This window comes from Perissodus microlepis, chromosome 9 (genome assembly GCF_051167445.1).
Source record: "Perissodus microlepis isolate ML-2025 ecotype Zambia chromosome 9, ASM5116744v1, whole genome shotgun sequence".
In the NCBI taxonomy this organism is placed as follows: domain Eukaryota; kingdom Metazoa; phylum Chordata; class Actinopteri; order Cichliformes; family Cichlidae; genus Perissodus; species Perissodus microlepis.
The window spans coordinates 1,987,299-2,007,500 of NC_140469.1; the positions used below are offsets into that span (position 1 = coordinate 1,987,299).

At 42.9% G+C, this 20,202-nt stretch overlaps 1 protein-coding gene across 2 annotated transcripts in view; it reads right to left on the bottom strand.

The window, feature by feature from the left end:
- Positions 1–20,202, bottom strand: part of kcnh2b (potassium voltage-gated channel, subfamily H (eag-related), member 2b) — a 252,042-nt gene that overhangs the window by 122,840 nt on the left and 109,000 nt on the right. For both annotated transcript variants that reach the window (XM_084938732.1, XM_084938731.1), the window contains exon 4: positions 960–1,115. In XM_084938732.1, the coding sequence (XP_084794858.1) occupies positions 960–1,115 (156 nt within the window). The remainder of the gene's footprint in view (positions 1–959; positions 1,116–20,202) is intronic.

Consider the following 20,202-nt stretch of genomic DNA (forward strand, 5'->3'; position numbering starts at 1 on the left):
TAACTCGGATTAAAATTTGGGCTTAGCCACAAAGTTATGAGATACTTGATTCCGGATATTGTTGTGTCCTATTCCAGATGCTGTTCCCCTGGGTTATCCCTCTAGGACATTAAGAGCATAGACCGACAACTACATTTAACACAAATATTCAGGATTTACAAGAACAAAAGCATCTAATAATAGCAGGACCACCTGGTCTTTCTGGAAGGCAGAATGAACAGTTGATCCAGGTGAAGCAAAGTGAGCATCACATCCAATTTGGATTAAAAAACATGGGAATTAAATAAGCAGCAATACATCCTGAAAATGTTCCACACTGAGCCACAAACGACACTTACTGCACATACTCTACTTATACCTCACTAAACCAAAGAGAAAACACAAGCAGCTATGTGGAGCACGCTGTCTCATTATGCATCACAGGCCAAATACACAACACTGTGATATTAGGGGGGACAGACAAGTGAAACTGCCCTTTCTGTTTAACTACAAATTTAGCTGAGATGCCAAAATATAAGAAAACAGTTTTAATTTTTCCACATGATAAACAAACGCTGCTGCAGTACAAGAAATGTGTCAGTGTGATTCTCTGGATTTAAACTGTAAGAAAAAAATGGTGAAATGAAAGAAAAAGTCGTGGTAGCTCATCAGCCTGACTGTACTGCAGTTACAGAGTAATTACAAATTACAAATGTCACTTTTACATTAATGTTTTTTACTTTCCAAAGGGTCACACCGTCACACTTTCCAAATCTGTCTAGTGGGCCAGATTTGAGTTTTTGCTGGGCCAATTTTGGCCCAGGGCCTTATGTTTGACACCGGTGGTGTAATAACAGAAACAAAAGCTGCATTCACATAAGGGCGTCAGAGATGCTTTTCTTGTGTTTGTGTAAACGGTGACGTTACAGGAAAAGCACAGAGAAGAACAGACAAACATCAAACGTTGCGTTCGTGGTTACCTGTGACGAGCCAGGTGGGCAGGCGGTGGTTCAGCTCCTGTTTGTGGTCTCGGAGAGACTCGTCTGTCATGACCTCGAAATTGAGGATGAACATGATCACCACGCCATCCTCGTTCTTCACTGGCACCACATCCACCATACACAGGATGCACTGGCCTGCAGGGGGCAGAGCAGCAGAGGAGCCTCTGTCACACTGGGACAGGTTATGATGGCATGCACAGGCAGCGAGGTAGGGTTTAAAACTTGATTTCAAATTACTTTACAGTGGTGGTGTTATTGGAGCAACATCAAAGCACAGATAAGAGCCGAATTCAGTCAGAGTACACAAGCTTTGTGTAATGACTTTGTGAACGTCTACATAATCAGTTTGTTGAATCGTGTGAGCGCCTCAAATGCATCCGTGCATTTCACACTGTGAATTACAAAGGCCTACTTTCACACACACACACTCAAATATACTAAAGTACACGGTTCTCTCTCCTTATTAAATGTGCATCTGTGTTTAATCAGCTCACACACCCCCTTCCATACGAGGCTAATCTGCCACACGAGCGCTAAAACAGCTAAGTAAGCGTGAAATGAAACCACACACAGGAGAGCGTCGCACGAACACAAAATAAGCTGCTATTCTGCTTTTGACACCATGAATGTGAGCTTGCAATTGCATTAACATGCAGCATCGTCATCATCCTCACCAGCAGCGTAATGTAAAATGATGATCTGACTGAAAGAAGTGAAGACAAGACTATTGCAACATAGTATCAAAGTGGAGGAAATTCCACGACATCTATTAAGCACATTCTGTGTACACAGTGTAATCTGTGAGTTTCCTTCTGTCCTTAAAAATGAGCAGAAACTCAACTCAAGTATCAGTCTGGCTAACGAATCTTATCTCCAAGCAGACATCCCGAATATGACAGCACATAATACAAAATTACACATGAAAAACATTCTGAACTGAGTCAAACATATCAGTCCATCATATATGTAAATAAGGTTGTTCCACTTGGTTATTAAGAAAAGCTCAACCACACATATAAGATACTGGTTACTGAATTATGTGGCAAATGAGCACTGCACTCAAACAGTACAGAAAGTGGACATGTGAACTGTTTTTTTCTTTTCATGTTGAACAGAAAGGATTTAATTCTATAAATTTACTCTCAAATATTCTTGTTTTACTGAAAATGATCCATGAAGTATGTCCTCCTGTTGCACGCTGTTTAAATACATTTTAATCTGTTTTTCTTGACATTGTGATTCCAAACATCACACCAACAAAACCTACAGTGAAATGCATCCAGTCTGCAACATCAACTTAAAGTGCATGAGCGTTTTGAGAACTTAAGCTTTTTAGTTTTGCACCGTAATCCTTCTTTTCTTATCTGTCGCCTTTAAACATGGACAGTTTCTTTCAAATTCCCTCTCATACCTGATCTGCCCGTCTGCAACTTACCTGCAGAGTGATGGTCAGTGAGCACCCTCACAAACGGAAGCTGTGGCAGTTTTCGCAATATGGAGCACTTGGGTATTCCGTGCAACCCAACGTGCAGGATCTACTGCATGCCTGCCTGACCCACCCACCAGCCTGCCATTCATCTCACATCATTGCTGGAGAGTGGGGCGAAATCCGATTGGACAACAGCATAATCCCAACACAGGAGGGGAAAAAATATGAAACCCAGGGGAAAGTAGAGGATTACACCATCTGGCCATATCAGCGACGCATATAAATATGTGCCAGTTTAAATGCGTGCTTATATGTGCACATGTGTATAGATGACCAGGCTGATGTTCATTCATAAGTCACTGGGTCATGTCCATTCATGTCATTAACAGCGCTCCCTGTGCATTTGTAGCTTTTTTCTTCTTCTCTTTTTTTAATCGCTGAAGGTGTTGGAGCATCACCCCCAAAGCTGCTTTACAAAGCTCTGCATCCACGTGACAAGGACAACGTGCACACAATCTAGCCATTTGAAAGCTTTGGTTTCCTCCGCAAGCGACTGTCCCGTGAAAAAGTGAGTGAGAAGTAAAAGATATTGCAGAGAATATGTCTGAGAATATCTTTCAATAATGCTTCAGCTATTAAGTAATTTGAACTCTTTTATTATTTTTCTGAATTAAATATGAACAATCATTCATATTCATTCACTGAACTGATGAAGAAACAGGATGGAGTCTGTCTGTGTTCGGGACTGGCACTGGGAGCACACCAGCTTGGGTTTGTGTCTCCTCCAGCAGATTCTTTGAAAAATACTTGAAATTATAATATTATCAACAGATTAATGTGGATTAAATCTTTCCCTCACTGATATAATTACATTAGAGACATTAATAATCCGAGTTCTAGCTCCTAATCTAATAGGAAATCATTACACGTCCCATGTTTGAGTCAGGATCATTCCTGTATACATGGGAACACTTTGGAAAGCTGGAAAGTTTGTGGGTGACAGATTTAGTAATATTTACTAATATGTACACTAACTAACATGAATGCACGCATGCACTAAAGTATAAAAGTAACCTGGACTCCCACTCTGGTTGCAGGGCCTCCTCATTAGCATCCAGCAGGAAGCCACTGTGTTATTACTGTCTTAGCTGTTCCCAGGACTGCGCTCTTCTGGACAGAGATCTCCGATGTTGTTCCCGGGATCTGCTGGAGCCGCTCGCCTCGCTTGGGAGTCACTGCACCGAGTGCTCCGATTACCACTGGGACCACTGTTATCTTCACCCTCCACATCTTCTCCAGCTCCTTAAGAAGTACCCCAGCATTGGTACTTCTTAAGCTTCTCGTGTTCCTTCTTCCAGATGTTGCTGTCATTCGGAATCACTACATTCTGAATGACAGCAAGCTAGCTAACTGCAAAACCAGACTCAGGGACGCCCACTGGCTGGGGCTGAGGGTACAGAGAAAAAGACACATAAGACAAAACTAGTTTAAAAAAATCCCCCAAATCAACCTTTTGGGATTTTCTTTACCCGGATGATTGAGCATGCATCAAAATGGGAAAATGTTACCTTTCAAATCAAGTTACATCTATTCTGTCCCTAGAAGTTGCTCTCTTATAAGATTTCTATTTGGATTTGCCACATAGGTGAAATTTCCTTCTGAAGGGTTAGATGTGACCTTACCCTAAGCCTATAAACCCAACCTGTAACAGGTGACTGTCCACCTGGTGGACGCTGAGAGGTTTCATTGCTGTTGAAGGGTTTAGAAAATGTTAGGGGTAGAATCTGTGTATGGTTAGGCACCCAGTGATGGTTTACATTAAAACAGCAGATGCATTATAGCAGCGACAGATTACCACAGATATAGGTCTACATGTGCCCTAAATTTTTCAGCGTGGTGCAAATGGAGGATTACGCCTACGTACTTCAGGAACATCAGACCTTTTTTAATGTTGACCCTCATACCGTCTCCGTCTACTGTAAAAGATTTCCTCCGAGAGCATCTGAAACGAACTGAGCTCTGAGGTTAACGGGGCAAATGCCATTTCATCTAAATGCTCCGCCTGGATTTATTCCAATTCAACATGTTCCAGCTGATAATCTGATTCACCGTTGCTCTAGGAGATTATTACAATGCACTAAAACACATAAAAAAGCAAACTGCACATTGCAGACCCAGGGATAGCATCATACACAGCAGTGTAGACAACTAAAAGGACAAACACTGTGAAATATAACATTTAAAAGCTTACTTGGATTTATTAATCAGATGGATTATTTATCAATAAGTGAGAAAATAGCTTCTAACAATATTCAGAAAGGTTTTGGGGGACAAGTTAGAAACGTATCCTTCCTTGTAAAGATGAATTCAATTCAATTATATGGAACCAAATCACAAAAACAGCTTCCTCACGGTGGTTTGTATTGGAAGATATACGAGCCCCTACAAGCATGCACTGGTGACAGCGGGACAGCATGAACACAACTGATCACTTTGTTCTCTACAATGTATCCACTGCCAAAAAGTACCAAAAATGACTCAAGTGGTTTAGATTTATGCTTTCATAAACCTTTGGCTATGGCGATCTCCCACATGCGCGTACAGGTAGTCGACCAGCACTGACTGGTACGGACTTGGAGCGTAGTGGATCCTGTGGTGAAAACCTTGAAACATTAACAGTGACTGTGTCATTACTCTTACTAAAAATCCAGAGAAATACATGCACATAATGGACAAAATCAAAAATAGATGTAATGCAAAAAAAACAGTGCAGACTAATGAAATGAAGCAAATGTTTTATTTCCGCATTTGTATTCACCATGCACACAGGATACTCATTTAATCATCATGACTGACGGCGTGGCATACAGTACTCTTCCCTGATAGGCTTAGAGGGACAAGGTAGGAAGGATTAACTGCTGAGGAAGATCTTTTTTCCAGCTTAGTAGGAGATGACAGAGGATTGGAGGACAGTAAACAGAGATTAGGCTGCCCCAAAGTAATCAGATGTGAAAACACACCTAACTGTGAAGGCCAACGCTTCCTTCAATGTTATAACTGCACTGAGATGGATTAGAGGTCAGGGTCACTCCTGCTGCTGCGGAGCCCATCAGGCAGCTTCTCCCTTCTGTGCTGGGGTGAAGGCAGTGATGTGCTAAGAGGGATGAAAGCTTGTAGAGTCCTACCAAGTGAAGGATACGAATGTATTTATTTCTTTATGAAACACTGCTCTCCGACATGACAAACTTATGAATTCCTCTGTACTACCACTGAATGCTGAAAGCACAGCCATGTAAATGCACTATCATTGGGACTTCAATGTAAAGTTCTGCATTGGCGCCTCCTACTGGACGACAGCTGCCTCTACACACAGCACAGAGCAGACGTCACGTATCCCTGTGTGCGTTTGTAGGAATTATGCTGACTGAACTCTAAACAATGAGGTGCATCCCTTTAAGCAGCTTTGGCTCTCACACTTCTTTTCTTTTGTGTTCTTTTGAAATAAAATAAATATTTGATTATAGCGATTTTTATAAAAAATATTGGTGTTATATCAAAAAGATTTACAGATGCCACTGGCAGTATATTTTATTTAGCATAAAAGGAGCATGGAAGCACGCTAAAACTGTTTTCTTCTCACGGTCGTGGTCAAATACAGTGTCGGTTACATAAGTCACAGCTGTTCCAGCCCTGCAAACAGTGTGGACGGGCTTCTGCCACAGTGCTGCTACAGTAAGTAAATAGCTGCATTTTCATCAGGACGGGAACATTGCTTCTCAAAGCTGTTAGCCCGTGTCCACTGTCCATTAGAGACAACAGGATAAAGTACATGGATCTGTGAGTGCTACAGAGATGTAAGAGGATGAGCTCTGCTGTATCACACACACAGTGACAAAGTGACATCACTGTTTAGCAGAAAAAACTTCACATGTTCACTTCCACACAGATATTTTAAAGGGTAGCTTCTGATGTTGCCGGTCACTTTCAGAACCCCCCAAACCCACTGTCAGACCATACTGACAACCATATTTTCACAACTGCCCCAACATGTCATTGTTCTTATTTTTAGCTGATAGCACCCATAGAAGAAAGTGACAGGGTGAGGGAGTCAGCATCAGCATCAGTCAGTTGATGGATATGCACTGCAAATCACAAGAGAGCTGCAGAAAACGCTACTATAGATTACATGTTGCTCTGGACTTCGTTGTAGACAGCTGTAATCTTTCCTTTTCCTTGGAGGGGAGAAAGAAAGCAAGAGATTAGAGGGGTTCCTCTTGGACGTGGTGAGAAATGACTCTGATGATAAAGGCAAATGAAACAAACGGTAGGCAGCAGGTCGGGCGAGAGGTTTTAACGAGCACACGTGGCACGTTTTACTGTGGAGGCTGGATCCTTACTGTATCCGTCTGTTCACTACTCTGCATATAAAAGAGTCAGTGAACCACTAGGTGGCAGGGCACAACAACTGCTTTGGAGGAGATATTCATACTCATAAATGCACACGCACCCACACAACCTGGCCTGCTGTATATATTACCTTTAGAAACAGAGAGGCATGGAACTAATCTGGCTATACTACACCGCCGCATCGAGCCTCATACAGGTGTGTTATTGGAAAAGGGCTGGGCAGGGAGCTGGATGACAGAATGGAAAAATTAATTGGTGTATGGGCGCCTGTGTGTGTGTGTCGCTGACTGTCAGTCACACTCTTAATATGGTTCTGCAACCACACACATACACACACCTTCACCATCCTTCTGATCTTGGCCACCAGCTGTTCTCTGATATGTGATATAACATTACACAGCGATACTGATGCCACACGACTGACCCCTGCATCCATTTCTGGAGGGTTTTTGTATAAGAAGCAGCAGGAGGACAAACTAGTCCTAATAGAGACAAATAGGCAACAGGTGTGTTAATGTGGCAAAGTACTAAAAAGGTGCGTCTGACTGTGCAGGTGTGTATGCCGTGAGCATTTAGAGGCTATAGAAATATGTCCCATGAAGCCCACACTGAGTGACTCGGTCTGCCCCCTGTTGGTGGAAGATGAGAAATAATGTTGTGTAGATGTAGTGAGACTGTGCATATGATTGATGCAGTGAAGCTGAGGGGACCACGGTGGCTGGGAAGTTGACAAAGCTCCAGACTGACAGAGGGATCCATTACAGCGGCGGCCCGTCCCACGGGGCACCTGTCCTGGATGAAGCATGAGGTGTGGTGCTGTGAGTGGAGCTTGTTCTGTGGTGTTTATTAAGGCCTAGAAACTTTAAGATGGATTAGTACAACGGCAAATCTTCAACTGCGGGGTTGTTCCTGAAACGTAAAAGCTATTTGCGATTCAAAAACTAGACTCTAGAGAACGGTAATTCTGTGAGGTAAGGTGGAAATGATTTTACCCGTCAGGCGTTTTTTAACATTCAGAGACAGTTGCCACTGAGAGGATCAGAATAAATGAAAACAGCATGGATGGCAGACAGGCCTTTAAACATTTCAACTGCAATCTGATAAAGCGCGAGCGTGATAAAAGACAGAAGTTGCTACCGTTCTTTCCAACTGCCATAAAACCACAACATTTGTTTAAGGGACTTGCTGTTTGAAACACACTACAGGGCCTCCATTGTTTTGACGAGAAAGCCAAAAAAGTATTTACATAAATCGGGAAATTGATCAATATGGTGTCTCTTAAACTCCCTCACTGCCATGTTATATTAGTGCAAAGACAACCTTGTTTCCAGATCTTTCCCAAGCTTCATTACAGCTGCCCCTTCACAACTGATGAGGTGGAGAGACGAGAGAACGAGAGGGATGGACAATGTTGGACTGTTAGAACTGCTTTGAAATTCATATGAGCTGTTCGCACTAAAGTAAAAAGCACCATCACTTCATGCGGATACCCTCTCGGCGCCAGCTGCGGTCGCAAGGCTGGAGCTGAACAACAACACCCTGATAACGACTGTGTTTAGTCTGTTCCTTCCCATTCCATGCAAGGCCACCTGGGTTGGCTGGAAGACTGTTTACTTAGCCTGGCAGGGCGAAGGACACTGTCTCAGCTGAACTCTGGACACGCACACACATACATATACACTGATATGCACACACTCATCCCCCCTCCCTTTCCAAACGCCTTCGACGCTTATTCCCTTCCGATGCTGCACCCTTTACCCGCCCCTGTTGCTTGTCATGTGTTTCTTTGGTGTATTAAGAGTTTTTTCATGTGCAGAGGTGTTTTTTTCTGTTCTCAAACTGATCTCCCTGTTGGAGCTCAGTCTGGGAGGAGTTATTTTTTTCTCCTTATCTTTCCTCATGTGGTGCATTTTCCATTGTTATACCTCTCTGACCTGTCTTGCCCATGTGATGTTTCTGTAATGTATGTATGGTCGGAGGGTAAGATGGCGCCGCCATTGCGTGCAATAGGTTGGCAGCCTTATGAAATTTCCCCTTGTGGGACTAATAAAGGTATATCAAATCAAAAATCAAAAATGAGGAGTCCGACGCCGACTGGGATCTTTGACGCTCACGTCTGATCACAGCTCAGTAACCAAGGAAAAGATGACGTGTAATGAGGGTCAAAAGTTCATGGGAGAAACGCGCTCCCATCACAATTACTTCATGCCCGCACAAAATACATTACACACAAACACACAAGCAAACACAGCATTAGAAACTGATTTATGCTCTCCACAGGTATTACCATCTTTGTCGCACGCATTGTGGATTTATTTTGAAAGCATCTCTAAAGCTTCCTCTATAAATCCGTATCCATCAGACCCAGTGAGAGTAAGTTCAACTGGACACACTGTTATTAGGTGTAACTTCAAACCTTATGCTTTTCCTTCTTTACTGTCAGATATATACAGTCGGAAAAGTGGATGCTCATTTTAAGTTCAAATGATGAGTTAAGCATCAGTTTCTTTGAGCCTGCTGGGTCCTGCTCTGGGGCTACAGGAGCACAACATAAGGGTTAAAGGAAAGTGACCCTGCCACGGTCTGCAAGGCCATATCCAGAAGCCAATTTACAGGTTAAGGTGATTTTATTGCTACTAAAAACTGAAATCTTTAACCCGGAGTGAACAAAGGCCAAAATAATAAACCAAACTTTTTTGGTTTTCCCAAAAAGGGAAAACCAAACAAAAGCAGCACTACCCCCAAACTCGCTAATTGAATAAACAAGAGAAAAAGTACAGAAAATAATAAGGCAGGTCCCCTCTTCTGCTTCAGATTATCTACAACAATATACACAAAACTTAGCAATTCTCTGAAGTCGGACATGCAAATTTGTCATAGATGGTTTGCAGGACAAGGACGGGTCTGCTGCTGCTTGATGATGGAACCAATCAGCAGCTGCCAGCTCTCCAATCAGGAAGGACCTGCAGAGACTCTTAAAGGCACAGGACACACACGGAACAAAATCCAGCCACCGTGATCCAAAAATATGGCAACACAGCCAAAAGCTCAAATTGAAACTTTTTTTCTCATCTACCAACAGCCTGGGTTTCCATCTGTTTACACAGCTTCCCAGTAAACGATAAATCACGTGTTTATTATAAGATATTACTCAGGCAAAGCTGCTGCTGTAAAGTCCAAGAATGATAAAATATGGAGCTGAAAATAAGCAGAATAAGTGCTTTTACTACAACTTGGCATTTGAATGTGGCATCTATGGAGAATGACTTCATTTTGGAGCCAACCTTGAATAGATATTCACAGAAGTGCAGTTTAAGGGCGACTGTTTTACTTTCATATTATGGCTTTGGAGTTTACCAAGAACAACCTAAGACAGGAGCACTGAGACCTGAATCACCCAAACACAGATCAGAGACTAAAGCAGTGAGAGACCATCAAATCACAAACACCTCAGATGTGTCATTTGTAGACACTGAGAGCGGCTTTTGCCTCGTCTACACTGCCGACTGCAATTTGAAGTTGTGAAAACACAGTGTACACTACTGTACAGCAGTTTCCCTCATGCCTACTGCCTGTTGACACGTATATCAATAGTAGTTTGTCAGTCAATACATTACAAGTGATACCGACACAGAAATGAAATGTCTGAGGGAGATACAGACACAATATAAAATGTGAAGCTGTGCGTCTGAGGCTCTGCAGGATGTGAGTGCCTTCAGGCTCAGTTACTGTGTGTGACAGTTTAAGCCACCTGAAAGGAATCACAGCCAAGCTGTGGACATCTCTCTACCAGAGACACTGTGTGAGTGGCGGTGTCAAACATCTCACCCACAGCTCATGTCACACACAATGTGATTAACAGATTACACGTCAGCGCCAGTGTGCAGGCCTGTATACCTGCAGCGCGTCTGTTAAGTGAGAAAGCACACGTGTATGCAGCTTCTGATAGATTACATGTCAGGAGGGTTTCAGAGCAGCAGCACCTTAGAGGTCGGACGACAACACGCTGAGCTCCAGCCTTCAACCCGGCACCACACCAATGCACAGAGTGAAAGTAAACACTCGCTTCTAATTTTCACAGTTAGCAGATATCAGAAAGTGAGTTTAAATTAAAAACGTTACGTGTCAGGAAACAGTCTCTTGCTTTGTCTGTTACAGTAAGTTGCCCGGAGCTTTGTGAATCCCAATCTGTGCAGCTCTTTTTGATTGCGTCATGGTGCATACAGTAGGATAATCTGCTAGTTTCCATGCACATTAAAGCGAAACAGGACTCGTGGGCAGTGTGCATGCACGACTGCCCCATGTTATATGACCACTATCCATGCTATAGTAGGCCACACAACCTATTTAAGCAGTACAGCATTTATCTGCAGTTACAAATGCATCATGCTGTGTGTATACGACCCAATAAGTGCTGAATCAAATGAATATGTAAATACTGAGCCACATTCTTCAGTGAGGATTTAATTCGACATGTTGTTGACTGCTTAATTAAAGAGCCGTGCACCTCTATCGGCTTGCCACACCAATCGGGAAACGCTCACTGAGAGATACTCGATGTGACTATTCTCTGGAAGAGCTCCTCCAATTAGAGCGACTCTGGAAGTGAGCAGGACTTGTTTCACATGAGCCGCCTGCAGTATTCTTTATTCTTAAGACGTTTCATGCGCTCACCCTGTGTTAGCAGCAGGCTGAGCGCATGTTTAAGGACGCTACATATTTGCATTTGGTGAGAAAATTGAGGGAGGAAAGAAACAGGTCTAAACTATTTAAGCTGTCAACATCAAGTCGAAGGCTGTCAGTAACATTCAGTCAAACATTCATGAAGGATATTACACTGGTAGAAACTAAGAAACTCTGGGAAACAGCAATGCAGAGAAGGTTTAGATGTGATAGTCCTTCAAGTCCTGAACTTTCTAACCCGGCTGTCACATAATGAGTGACACCGCAGTGTCATTACATGTAATAAAAACTGAATCCCACTTTAAGCTCAAGTAAACGCCATGTCACTGACATTTGTAACTTTTTAATGACTTCTCAAAATGAAGCTGGTGCCAAGGAAATATTTAAATATAGCAGACGTAACAGATGTCATCACTTAATGGCTTAAGACTGGCCAAATTGGCACAGAAGTGGAAAGATGTATAATCAAAGGCAGAGCCAGTCTTAACAGTCCTAATAAACAGTGGACTACAGAAACACAATGAAGTGGCTCAGTGGGTCCAACCATGTTATTCCAACACTCTGGAGCAGGATGCCCTACAACTACCAGCTGCTTTAAAACATTATTGATGAGGATCCTTATGTGATGTCATGCACACACGCGATACAGCCACAGACTGCACCACGTGGTTGTCAGGTGATCAGTGATCTGTGTGGCTGCGACCTTATTCACTCTGTCCAACACCGTCACCATAATTGTCCCACATACAAACTGAATGAAACAATACTGTCATGTTGTTGGTGGTTACATGTCTGCAAAACCGATCACCTCCTCAAAAGGTTTCAGATGAACAATTACATGCACTGAAACACGTTCACGTTCATCTTAGTTGAACTTTGACAGCTGTGGGCGGCGACCAACACAGCCAGCAGAAACGAGACTTCAGCAAACAGCAGTCAAAATAGAAGTTTTGACTCGAAGAGTGTCGAATTGTAAGATGAAAGCAAACAAACGATTAAAACGCAGCAGCTAGATCAGGGGTGGGCAACTCCTGGCCTCGAGGGCCGGTGTCCCTGCAGGTTTTAGATGTGTCCTTGAACCAACACAGCTGATTTAAATGGCTAAATTAGCTCCTCAGCGTGTCCTGAAGTTCTCCAGAGGCCTGGTAACAAACTAATCATGTGATTCAGGTGTGTTGACCTAAGGTGAGATCTAAAACCTGCAGGACACCGGCCCTCGAGGCCTGGAATTGCCCAATCCTGAGCTAGATGAAATGTAAAATAATTCAGCTCAATAAGAAAAAAAGCTGAAATAATTGGTCCATAACATAACATAAGCTAGCTCAAATAAATAAATGAGGCGAAATTGAACTAGAATAAAAACCAACTTGTTGTATGTATTAAAAAATAAACACAGTAAATAAAAAAGTGGCCTCGTTTACAACCAGTGTAACATGTGGAGGTTATAATAAACATAATATTAAAAATATTAGTATATAGATGAAACTGCAGCTCCCTCTTTGCTTGATAACACAACGAACATTAGCTACACTCATCAAATGAATCTAATATTATGTGTGACGTGGTGAAGTGCCCAGGATTTCATAATAAAAGCATGAGAAGTATCATTCGATTTTTTTCTCCACTTTGTCATAGAAAAGATGAGAGTAGGCATGCTGTCAAATATTTAGCACATGGTGAAGTTTCAATCCGTGTAGACCACCACAATACTCCCACTCACCTTTACCCAACAGTCTAGCTCCTTAAAGCAATCCTCAGGGCAAATTTCACACATGTTGCTGTGCTGCTGCAGAGTGAAACTTACACTCTGACCTTGTGGGAGCAGTGAGAGAACAACGAGAAACAAAGGCTTCATTTCCTGTCTGGATCTGTATTAACTTAACATGACGATGATTCTCGTCCTCCGCTGAACCAGACAGTCCTGCACTCCCAACATTTGCAGACAGGAGAGGATACATAATTTAGAGCTTTAGGTATTCACATTAAGAATTCCCTGGCAACTCCAATAGAGGTAAAGATGGATTTCTGACTGTTTCTGCTTGACCAAAATATCTCACGGCTCAAAGTTTCAGTTGTTATTTAATACACAGCCTTCAAAGATCAGAGAGGAACAGGGTTATAGAGTTTACAGGTAAGAGCGCAAAGCCAGAGTGGGATGAGGACCAGGATCAGTACTGTGCAAAACAAGCAGGAAAGTGTGTGTGTGTGTGTGTGTGCTGGCAGGACACAGGTGGAGGAGCAGTGCTGTTGAGAGGTCAGTTCCGGTTATCTGCGGAGAGGAGAAGAGCATTTGAATGAGAAATCGTGCGGTCGCATGATTTTCATGGTTACTAAAAGAGAACAAAGCAGCTGGGAGACTGAGAGGTTTACATGCAATCAAAGAATGCATGAACATGTGATATGGACTGTATTTATCACTTCAATTTACATATTTATTAGTGCATATCTTAAAACTAATATCAGTGTAAATAGATGATTTTTCTCCATTTCGTTGCCTGCAGTTCCTCTGTGTGCACTTTCTATTGCCCTCTCCATCTTTCTCCCACTCCCTCTCCCTCCCTCTCTCCATCTTTTAATGGTTATGTAAGAGATCAAGATTTCTCAGCAGTATAGGCTGCATCTGGAGAGAGACAGGGACAGACGGTGCAGACATTTTCCAACGATTCTCTCTAACGTACATATCTACCTGCTTCCAGCCTTTACCCTACCCAAAACCACCTGCAAAATCTATGCTAATTTCCAAAGGCTTGTGAATGCATCGCACGTCCACAGCTCAGTCCTGGCACGCTCGATCAGCAGCTGGCCTCTTCAAAAGGCAATCTGTAATAGTCTTTTCTGTATGGAGCGAGCCACTTTGAAACGCTGGTGCTCCGTGGTTCGGCTAAGTATCGAGTGTTTTTGGCAAAAATCAATTGAACTTGTTAACCACAATGAGCCTGTCGCTTAAAGAGAAAAGACGAGGGTGAGGGGGGCGTAGAGGGAGAGGATCAAGGGCTCGGTAGAAGAGCTCGAGGGGGGATAAAAGTTGAAATGGAAATGCTGAAGTTAAATTGAAGAAGTCTTTGGGTAGAAGAACGAAGCAGATTATGTCATTGTAATAATCTGACATGTGGGATGGTGACAAGAGAAAAGACAGACAGGGCCATGATATCATCATCTCTTTATTTAATTAAGGATGAAAGGACACTTCAACAAACCGCGCACAGCACCTGCTCCCTAACTTAAAGGGACAGCTTCATAAACCGTGGAAACTTTGTTGCCTTGGTAACTAAGGGGAAAAGACGGTCTTGGAGGCAGAGAGAGTAAAGGAAGAGAAAAGAGTTGGGAACGGGGACTTCTGTCCAGACTGGAAGAAAGAGGGCTCAGAGGAACGTAGCGTTGCCGTGCTGATGTCATGCGACTGCGGTGTGTTTGTGTTTTTCTTTATTGCGTGCTGTCAGGAGCCGTGGGTTTATAAGCTGTGTGATAGAAACCAGAGTGCAACAGAGAGCATGAAGCTCATCTGTGTAACCTTCTGCAGACACAGACAGGCTCCGTCCCAGCACATCGATGTCCATCCTCTCATTGTTTTCCATCTTCCTTCCTTATGTTCCTCTCTGACCTTTTCCTCCGTTTTCTCCTCTGTCTGTGGCCAGAGGCTAGCATGATGATGTGTAAGCCACCACCATCTATCCAGATAAGCTGTCCTCACATTGGCACGTACACACACGCACACACGCACACACGCAGAGGGAAAACAATCACTAACCAGAACGGCTTGGTCTCTCTGCCTGGGGAGCAGCAGAGGAACTTTAATTTGGATGGAAGCTTCCATCGGCCAAATATCAGAGACAGGACTGATGAAGTCCAGCAGCAACAGCTTGTCTTACATTTATACTGTGTACACATACACACAAACAGACACACACTCTCATCCTTCCAACTGTGAAAATACATACTGAACTCTGTATTTCTACAGCAATACAAAAGATAAAGGGCAGAGTAGTTTAAGAAGAAAAATTATATTTGGCCTCTTGATAACAGTGGACAAATGACTTCTAACAGCTCTATAAAATCATATGGCCTGCTTCTTAGGCAACTGTTCAGTATTTCCCACACATGCAATTCATTTGGGCGTGCTGCCGAGCTATTTTAATGTCCTCTCAAGTGTATTTGGCGACTCAGTCTAACATTTTATTTTATGTTTTCTGTCCACGTGAGCTACCCCTGACCCTTCCCGTCTTGCATTTTGCTCCCGGCTGGCTCACTGTTGTGGTAACGGTGGATATAAATTAGCTGCTTCTGCAGAGAGGATCTCATCTCGGATGGAACATGCATCAACAGTCCTCCATCTGCTCTAGAGAGCCACTGCGAAGTGAAGGGCCACTTTAACATGATCTTGCAGCAGGAGTTGAATTCAATCCAAAGGGTGAAAGACCCACTGCAGAAGCAGCTGATTGTAGTCTCAGTTATTTAGTAGTTAGTACTTTGTACTGTGGGAAACTCTGCTGCTTATGCATGTCATTTTCACAGTGACAGTACAGCAGATTGGCATGAATTAGTATTAACAAAACAGCCACTCTTATACGATCGAAGGGCTTCCGTTTCCATCAAACAATAAAGGTGTGACTCATCTCAAACTTGCGTTTGATTAAGAAGCCATTGACGAAGAAGAAGAAGAAGAGGATTTGCAGGTGTTTACAACTGGACAGACCCGAGAGTGTTAAAATCAGTGTTAATGGGCACGAGCGGGTGCTGGTGCTCAGGCTCTGGTGAGTCGGACACACGCACAGGTTCACAAGTGAGAAAAAAAGGCTAGATAAAGGGCAACCTGTAAATGGTGGCACATGTGATATTTATATGCCTGTTTGTGCGCTGCACAGACGTGTTGTGAGTGGTTTACTTATATTTGTAATGAACAAACCAATTCATAATTGGCCTCAATGATCCAAAACCATAACCAAGCTGCGAGGCCCATTAGTTTGATGAACATGACCATTATTCTAATCAATAGCTGACCAGCTAATGAGCCACCCAACCAAGCACGGGAACACAAAGACATTAACAAATGATCCACGATGCAAGCATACAGCTGACGCTATATTAAACACACTCTTAGCTGAAGTTATTTATGTTCTTTTACTGCTTTGGAACGAGCTTGTGATGTATTCCCTGTGTCAAGGTGAATGGTTTATTTTCATTCTAGGGTTTGAGAGTTATCCATTGGACCACAGACAAGGCACCAGCCAACTACATGACAGATAATGCACTTTGCATAATGGCTAGGATATCAGCATACATTAGGCTGACACACACAGCAACCTAATACAGCCGGGCTTAAATATTTAAGAGGGGCTCGTGCTGTGTCGTTTGGACAGTAGACTTCTGTGTGTGTGCGTGTGTGTATATCATTGTGTGTTTTGGATACAAGACAAATGTTTCCAGCCCAGGCCATGTGGAAAATTGCCTCCTCTCTTCCAATTACATAGGGGGAAAAAACCTCCTCAAGCTTTCTGCAGCCATCTCTGTGCACAGGACACACATGTGAAAACATGCCACCAATACAGGCGCACTTAACATCAGTGCAGACTATTTGTTCAGATTTAGAAAGGCTGCACAGATGCTCTGGAATCAATACTGTCATTCAAACTCAAACATACTGGCCACTTCCATTTGAAATGGAAATGTGCTGTTTGAAAGACTCAAGTAACATGACTGCCCTTCTATAGTGAATCAAGTAAATGCTTATGAAGTTGGTATATACGCTGCACCCAGAAAGGATTCGTAACTTCAGCTGTGTGCCTTTCATGTGTGTATTAAACGAATTGAATCCGTTTTGGCTGTAACATGACATGCTGTGGATACTTTTCATCGACTCTTGGGCTCTTCTAAAAGTCATTTAATCACTGCACTGCCGATATCACCTCTGTCACCATCGATTGGCTTTGCAGCACGGCGTGCTAAAGGCCATCTTCAAACTGTGTGCTCTGAAAGCTCCTTTGAAACCCGTGTGGACCGTGGAGGCGTCAGTGACGTGTGCTCATTTCTCCCTCATATTGATTTTAGCGAGTACAGAAGCAAATGAAAAACAGAAATCTTCAGTGTAGTTTCAGTGTGGAACTGCAACAATGACTGGCTTATCGAAAAAGTACACATCAACGATCAGAGCAGAAGGAAGATGTTGGCTCATTAGCATTGCACACTTTTTCTGTTGTGGAAATGTCAGCATGTTCCCGCGCTGCTTGCTTACTCATCTCATCACCATCACTCATCAAGACAGTTAAACATACTGACAAGCAGTTCTTGAAAGTGGTGCAGAAGATAATTGGCCTTTAGCCATCTGACGCGTTTTGTGTAGATTCAAAGGGGACAGGTCAAAGAAAAGAGGAAGAACAAATATTTCAAAGGCAGTAAGGATGGGCGGACATGTCTCAGCCTCCACCACTCTCAGCACTGGAGCCCCCCAGGGGTGTGTTCTGAGCCCCCTGCTGTACTCTCTGTACACATATGACTGTGTGGCCACTACCAGCTCCACCACCATCATCAAGTTTGCTGACGACACCGTCGTGGTGGGCCTGATCTCTGATAACAACGAGACGGCCTACCTGAAGGAGATTAGGAATCTGGAGAACTGGTGCCAGAGGAACAACCTCCTTCTAAACGTCAGTAAGACAAAGGAGCTGATAGTGGACTTCAGCACTAAGCAGGAGAGGAACTACCAGACCCCCGTCATCAACGAGTGCCCAGTGGAGAGAGTGGACAGCTTCAAATACCTCGGAGTTCACATCACGCAGGACCTGTCATGGTCCTGTCACATCAACACCGTGGTGAAAAAGGCCCGTCAGCGTCTCTACCACCTCAGACGCTTGAGAGACTTCCAACTGCCCTCCAAGGTGCTCAGGAACTTTTACTCGTGCACCATAGAGAGCATCCTGACGGGAAACATCTTAACCTGGTTCGGGAACAGCACCATGCAGGACAGGCGAGCTCTACAGAGGGTTGTGCGTTCAGCTGAGCGCACCATCCGCTCCGAGCTCCCTGACCTGCACTCAATCTACAGCAGGCGGTGCTGGACCAAGGCCAGGAAGATCGTGAAGGACCTCAGCCATCCCAACAACAGACTGTTCTCTCTGTTGAGGTCAGGAAAGCGATTCTGCTCCCTGAAGACCAACACAGAGAGACTGAGGAGGAGCTTCTTCCCGCAGGCGATACGGTCTCTCAATCACACCACCACACAGTACTGACCCACACATATAGTTCTTACACACACACTGGACATTCTGGACATTGTTTTCACTTCATCACTTAAATCACTTTAAGCATATTTGCACTGCACAAGACAATGTGGCTTGCACAACACTGGTCACTATACTCTTCATTTCCAGTTAATACTTGTACAGCTGCTGTTATTGTGTGTATATATATATTTATTTATTTATATTTCTTCATACATTCTTATATAGTTCTATACTGTGTATTGTGTATTTTGTTGTACAGTTATTTTATTTTCAACTTTAATTTATATATTTTATCTTATTCTTTCCCAGTTAAATTTACCCTTCATTCTAATTTGTGTTGTACAGTTATTTCATTTTTAACCTTCATTTTTTTTTCCTTCCTAGTTAAATTTACCCTTTTTAATTTTTCATATTTATTTCCTATCTTATTCATAGCCTTTTCCTTTTTTTCTTTAGGTCACGAGCAGTTGTCTAAGCATTTCACTGCATATCGTACTGTGTATGACTGTGTACGTGACAAATAAAATTTGAATTTGAATTTGAATTTATTTGAAATATATATATTTGAAAAAATACAAATCAAACTCACACATTTGTGTGATTCCAGCTCAATACAATGTGACAGCCAGTGGGCGAGTCTTGTTTTCCTGTTTTTCTGTTGCCTGTCTCTTTCAGGTATCTGGTAGGTGGAGTTGACCCAATTATAGATGCACCCCAGTCCCAGTGCATTATAAAGCCACTTTGACTGAACCTCCATCCCCCCGCCTGTGGCTCATTATGCCCCCTTAGTTATGTTTGGGTTGTGTTTGGGTTTCTTTACTTTATTTTATTAAAATATCTTGTGGCCTGTAAGAGCCTGTGTGTGGTCTCCCACTTACTTGTCCCAACAAATACATATTTAAGTACATGAGGGTGAGGTTTCATGGACAAATACTCCACATTTCACAAGAAATGAGTTTAACACAATCTTCTACTGAGTTTAAACACAACCATGTTACCTTAGTTACTGTAGTATTACTGCTGCATTGTAAAATGTATGGTGTTGTATGACTCAGTGGCCTGTTAAGCTTGCTTAGTTATATAACTAAGGAGTTATGTCATGTCACTTCAGTCAGCAACTGAGTGGGATGAAGAATGAAAGAGTTAAAAAGAAAGATTTGTGCTGGCTTCATAGAAATAGCAGTAGAGTCCAGTAAAGAAGTGGCGAGGACATACTGTGACACTTGTATTTATCAGAAGGAGCAGAGGTACATTTCTCTTGTCACTGTTTATTTTCAGCACTGTTATCCTCCTTACTTCCTGTTAGCCTGCTAGCAGTAATTATAGAGCTGGGAAGTTACCTCTAAAGCTCTATGCTGCAAAGCAGCATGAGTGACACTTGTGCTCTCTGAGCATTAAGTTTCTGTTATCAGCAACACCCACAGTCTGGATAGTGTTGCAATGGAAGGCATCCATGTAAGTTTCTCCAGTTTCACTAAAAACTGTA